The sequence below is a fragment of the Chrysochloris asiatica genome, unplaced genomic scaffold, assembly GCF_000296735.1.
Source record: "Chrysochloris asiatica unplaced genomic scaffold, ChrAsi1.0 scaffold00017, whole genome shotgun sequence".
NCBI classification, from domain to species: Eukaryota; Metazoa; Chordata; class Mammalia; order Afrosoricida; family Chrysochloridae; genus Chrysochloris; species Chrysochloris asiatica.
In genome coordinates this window covers 8,929,922-8,935,921 of record NW_006408535.1, presented here as the reverse complement: position 1 = coordinate 8,935,921, position 6,000 = coordinate 8,929,922, and the positions used below count along the sequence as shown (strand labels likewise).

The following is a 6,000-nucleotide window of genomic DNA, read 5'->3' as shown; positions in this document are numbered from 1 at the left end:
AAAAAAAAAAAATAGGTCATAGTTACTGGACCAGTAGAGTCAAGAAAAACCCACTTGACTATCACCCTGGAATAAACTTGGAATTCAAATCACTGTCAGAAGTCACCATTCAACCAAATGATAGATTGTCCCTTAAACTAAATAATATCACCTGTGAGTGCTGTGCTTCTCTAAATAAAAACTAACAGTAAGCATTTATCCTAGAATAAATATGAGAAGATAAGAGAGGACAAGGAAGCTTGATCAGAACAAGGGATAAGGGAGGACAGGGAAGCTCGAACAGAACAAGAAAAATGAAAATAATAAGAATACTGGCACATTGTGAAAAGTGTAGCCAGTGTCACTGAGCAATAGTATGTGGTGGTGTTGGTGGCATGGAGCCAATTCTGACTCATAGCGACCATGCATAGAACTTTTAAGGCCGTAAATCTTTACGGGAGCAGACAGCCTCACCTTTCTCCTGCAAAATAGCTGTTGGTTTTGAACTGCTAACCTTGAGGTTAGCAGCCTGACTTGCAATCACTATACTACCAGAGCTCCTTGAACAATATGCATAGAAATTATTAAATGAGAACCGAATTTGCTATGTAAACTTTCACCAAATACACAATGGAATATTTTTAGAATAATTGTCAATGATAAATATTGCAACTTTACAATTTTCTTATTTACTCATTTACATTTTTTTTAAATATACAACTTGAAAGAACATTTATTTTGTTGAACTGATTTTTAGAAAAATTGAGATTTTTGTTAAATATATCATTGACCAATGAGTCTACACATTATGTTTAAATTGCTTACTTTTGTATTTTTTCAGTTTACACAAATCATTATCCCAAGAAGAAAATCTGAAGGATCAGTTTAACCATACCCTTAGAACCTATGAAGAAGCTTTGAAAAACAGAGAGAACGTCATTTCCATCACTCAACAACAAAATGAGGAGCTGGCTACCCAACTACAGCAAGTTCTGACAGAACGAGCAAACACAGAATTACAGCTTCAGCATGCCATAGAGGCCTCCCAAGTGGCCAGTGAAAAAGTTCAGAAGTAAGTAAAATGATCTTTCATTACTTCAAAAGCTTAAAATGAAAGAAAACAGAACTGTCTTGATGATTAAACAATGTTATTTATTATCTGGCACTTTTCATAGTTTAAAGCAAAAGTAGATTAGACTAAATGAAATTGATAGATTACATATCACTCATTCTTAGAGTCAAAAGTTATTTTCTTGGGAATCATTACTATTTAGGCAAATAATTTTATTTAATAACTGATCTTTATCAGTTCTTGAAGACTGTACTACTTAAAAAGCATTTTGCCCTCCCAACTTAATAGAAAAATTATTAACAAAGGAAAACACATCAGTCAAATTACCGCCTGTACTCATAAAGCTTTGTTTGATAATCCAGCTTGAATTGAGATAATTTGTAACCTATAATATGATATCTCCAGGACCTTGAACATATCCCACCTAAATTTAGAGACCATCTCAAGAACAGATCTGATGCATCAAACACTAATGACCAAAAACCAGAAGAGAGGTGGGATGACATCAAGAACACCACATAGGAAGAGAGCAAAATGTCATTAAAACTATGAAATAGAAAGAAAAGACCAAAGTGATGGAATAACAGATTTTGAAACTTTTTCTCCAGTGTAGAGATACTAAAACAAATGGAAGAAACAAGGAGGTAAAAAAGTTGAACAGAAATTTTCAAAGGGTAGCTCAAGGAGACAAAATCAAATATTATAATGAAATGTGCATAGATTTGGAATTAGAAAAACAAGCTGAAAGAACTGAGGAAAAAATTCAAGCCTCGACTTGAGATACTGAAAGAAACTTTGGGGAAAATACTGAATGATACACGAAGCATCTAAAGAAGATGGAAGGAATACACAGCCACTGTACCAAAATAAATGGTTGATGTTGAAGCATTTCAAGAGGTTGCATATGATCAATAGCCAATGGTACTGAAAAGAGAAGTCAAATTTGCACTGGAGGCATTAGCAAAGAACAAAACTCCAGAAATTGATGGAATACTACTTGAAATCTTTCAACAAACTGATGGAGCACTAGAGACACTCACTCATCTATGCCAAGAAATTTAGAAGACAGCTAACTGGCTAAGTGATTGGAAGAGATCCTTAATTTGTGCCTATTCCAAAGAGAGGTGAGCTAATGGCGTGTGGAAATCATTGGACAGTACCATTAATATCACATGCAAGTAATGTGTTCCTAAAGATAATTCAAAAACGGCAGCAACAATACATTGACAGGAAATTGACAGAGGTTCAAGCTGAATTCAGATGAGGATGTGGAATAGGGATATTATTACTGACGTCAGATAGACCTTAGCTGAAAACAGACAATACCAGAAAGATGTTTAACTGTGATTCATTAACTATGCAAAGGCTTTCTAGTGTGCAGATTATGACAAACTATGGACAACATTGCACAGAATGAGTGTTCAGGAACCCCTAATTTTGCTCATAAAGAAACTGTACATAGGTCCAAAGGCAGTCGTTTGAACAGAACAAGGGAATACTGAATGGTTTAAAATCAGGAAAGGTGTTTGCCATATTTATTCAGTCTGTCCTGGTGTGGTGCTGGGGGTTAATGCACCAGACTGCAAAGACCTTTGAACTGCAAGGTTGGCAGTTCAAGCTCACCAGCTGCTCCTTGGAAACCCTATACAGGGTCACTATGGGTCGGAACCGACTCGACAGCACTTAACAACAACAACATGCTGAGCAAATAATTCGAGAAACTAGATTATATGAAGAATGTGGCATCAGATTGGAGGAGTCATTAGCAACCTACAATATGAAGATGACACAACCTTGCTTGCTGAAAGAGAAAAGGACTTAAAATATTCACTGGTAAAGATCAAAGACCACAATCTTCAGTATGGGTTGCGTGTCAATGTAAAGAAAACAAAAATCTTCACCACTAGAAACATCAAGATAAATGGAGAAAAGATTGAAGTAATTAAAGACTTCATTTTGCTTGAACCCACAAACAACATTCATGGAGGCAGCAGTCAAGAAATTAAACTATATATTGCACTAGGCGAATCTGCTGTACAAGACCTCTTTAAAGTTTTGAAAAGCAAAGATATCAGTTTTAGAATTAAGGTGCACCTGACCCACGCCATAGTATTTTTAATAGCCTCACATGCATGTGAGAATTGCACAAAGAATAAGGAAGACCATAGAAAAATTGATACAATTGAATTATGGTGTTACTGAAGAAATTTCAGAGTACCATGGTGGTGGTGGCAGTGTGTCGTGGAGTCAGTTCCGACTCATAGTGACCCTGCAATGGGTTTCCAAGGCTGTAAATCTTTACAGGAGCAGAAAGCCTCATCTGTTTCCTGAAGAGCAGCTGCTAGTTTCGTACTGCTGACCTTGAGGTTAGCAGCCTGACTCGTAACCACTATGCTACCAGAGCTCCTTTCAAAGTACTATAGACTGCTAGAGAAATACAGAAATCTGTGCTTGAAGAATTATGGCCAGAATGCTCCTTGGAAGCAGGATGGTCAGACTTTTTCTCTCATAATTTTTACTTATTATCTATCAGGAGGGAACATTTCCTGGAGAAGGACATCATGGTTAATAAAATCATGGTCAGTGAAAAATAGGAAAACCCCAATGAGATGAATTGGCACAGTGGGGGCAGCAATGGGTTCAAGCATAGCAATAATCCTGAGTTTGGCACTAAACTGGGCAGTGTTTTGTTCTGTTGTGCATAAGGGCACCATGAGTCAGTACCAACTAGATGGCACCTAACAACACAGAAGAATAGAGCTGCTTCTTAGGATATCCAAGACTACAAATCTTTATAGGTGCAGACTGCCTCATCTTTCTCTTGCAGAATGATTGGTGGGTTTGAACTGCTGACCTTGTGATTAGCAGCCTAACACATGACCCACTACACCACCCAACTACAGAACTGCATGAAATGAAAATAATTACAAGGCTTATAAGTTTAGAAGCTATTTTAAATGGAAGTGGAAAAGAGCTGGCCACCGCTCCTCATAAAATAAAACTTTATATATAATAGTTATATGTTACCATTCACTCTCTAACCTTTACTTGATTCTAAATAATTATAATAGTTGTTGTTGTCAAGTGCTGTTGAGTTGCTTCTGACCCATAGCTGTTTTCATTATGCAAAAATCTTACTTTAAAAGCACCCACATTTGTCACATACCATCTTAAATTTATGTGAGTTCTGCTGATCTAAATTTTCACAGCATAATTAAAATATCAAATATTAATATGTTGTGTTGTTGTTAAGTGCCATTGAGTTGGTTCTGACCCACAGTTACCTTGTACAGGGTAGCTGAGGCCATAAATCTTTGCAGGAGCAGAAAACCTCATCTTTCTCCCACAGACTGGCTAGTGGGCTCAACCACTGACCTTGTGGTTCTCAATCCAGCACTTACATTTCATCATCACTGCACTCCCAATATCAATATAAATCCTTTCAACTGATAGATTTTAAAGTAGAAAATAGCCCTTTAAATTATAGCGCATCCTGCATGCTTTGAGTAGTATTGCCAGAAAAAGAACATAGAAAGCTTACAAAGTCGTCCTTGCCTCTTGACCAAATACTGGTTTCTGTGAAGAAGTTGAGGTTTTCCTGCTGGTAAGAGCTGTCTGTAGTTGTCTTTGAAATATCAGGAGAATCACCATAGTGTCACACAAGGGTTCTTAGCTTAAAACAAACATACTTTCCACAAACTCAGATGCTTAATCTGTTTGATGGCTAATCTATAAAATGGACTCGATGACTCTGGGTTCTGGGAAAGGAAAGAGCATTTCCACAGTTTGTTGGTTAAAAAAAAAAAAAAACCAACCTGCTATTGTCATTTTTTAAAAAGCATACTGTTTCATCAAAAGATTTCACTCAAATTTTCTAGCTTTATTTCTGGCTCCAGAATCTTATTTTAGTTCTAACAAAAAATCATTGTGCTAAAATATCATTAAGAAGTTTAATATGCAAAACACCAGTAAATGTTTTTATCAATCCATTGTCTTTTCATCAGAATGATTGTTTCTGTCAACTTTACCTGTGACTTTTTTGGTTTAATATCTTGGCTGGACTACATGTACTAAAGCAACAGTAAACATGTCTGAACACTTGGTAAATAGTTGTTGATTAAATTAAAGAATAACCTTTTTTTTTTTTAGTCTCTCACTTCAGGCATGAATTTAAAATCAATATGTAATATAATGTCTAAAGTTGGCTTTTATTTATTAGTATAATTTATAAGTGGAGGACTTAAAATCTTCTCTAGAAATTGTTCTTCAATTTTTTTTTGTTTGAGATTTAGCAACTCTGTGAAGTAAGATAGCTACCTCATCAGACAATAGATACAATAGTTAATATGTGAATTTATCAGCAAATGCCTTCACCAGTTATCTTTGAAAGTCACCTTTTAAATCTAGATCTAAATAGGATAGCTACATTGTTATTTGTCTATAGAAAATGGACTCAGCTATGTAACATTTTACATGCTTAATGTGTGTTCTTGAACACATAGTATGCTTTTTAGCAATGTCATATTCGGAGTTGGTAAATCATAAAACACATTTTCAGTTGCCTAAATATACATTGACTTATGGAATGTAATTGGTCCTTGTGGTACTCTATCTAACAAGTGTGTATTGTATGGAAGTTATCAGTGCTATTATATGTTTGTTTAGTGAATCACTTAGTTATAGTATAGGTTTTGTTGTTGGTGGTGGTGATGGTGATGTGTGCCATCAAATAGATTCCAAATCATGGTAACCCTATAGGACAGAGCAGAATTACGTCAAGGGTTTCCTAGGCTGAAATCTTTGCTGGTGAAGGTAACCATGTCTTTTCTCCCTTGGAGCAGTTGATGGGCTCGAACCAGACTATTGAGCTAGCAGCCAAGCATTCAACCATTGCACCACTAGGGCTCTTTAGGTTTTTTTATAGCTTCTTTTTTTACACATAGGATTAT

At 35.9% G+C, this 6,000-nt stretch overlaps 1 protein-coding gene across 1 annotated transcript in view; it reads left to right on the top strand.

Moving 5' to 3' along the window:
* The window catches only part of MIPOL1 (mirror-image polydactyly 1), a 369,629-nt gene that overhangs the window by 300,869 nt on the left and 62,760 nt on the right, over positions 1–6,000 (top strand). The window contains exon 10 of the mRNA XM_006835500.1: positions 821–1,051. Within this exon, the coding sequence (XP_006835563.1) occupies positions 821–1,051 (231 nt within the window). The remainder of the gene's footprint in view (positions 1–820; positions 1,052–6,000) is intronic.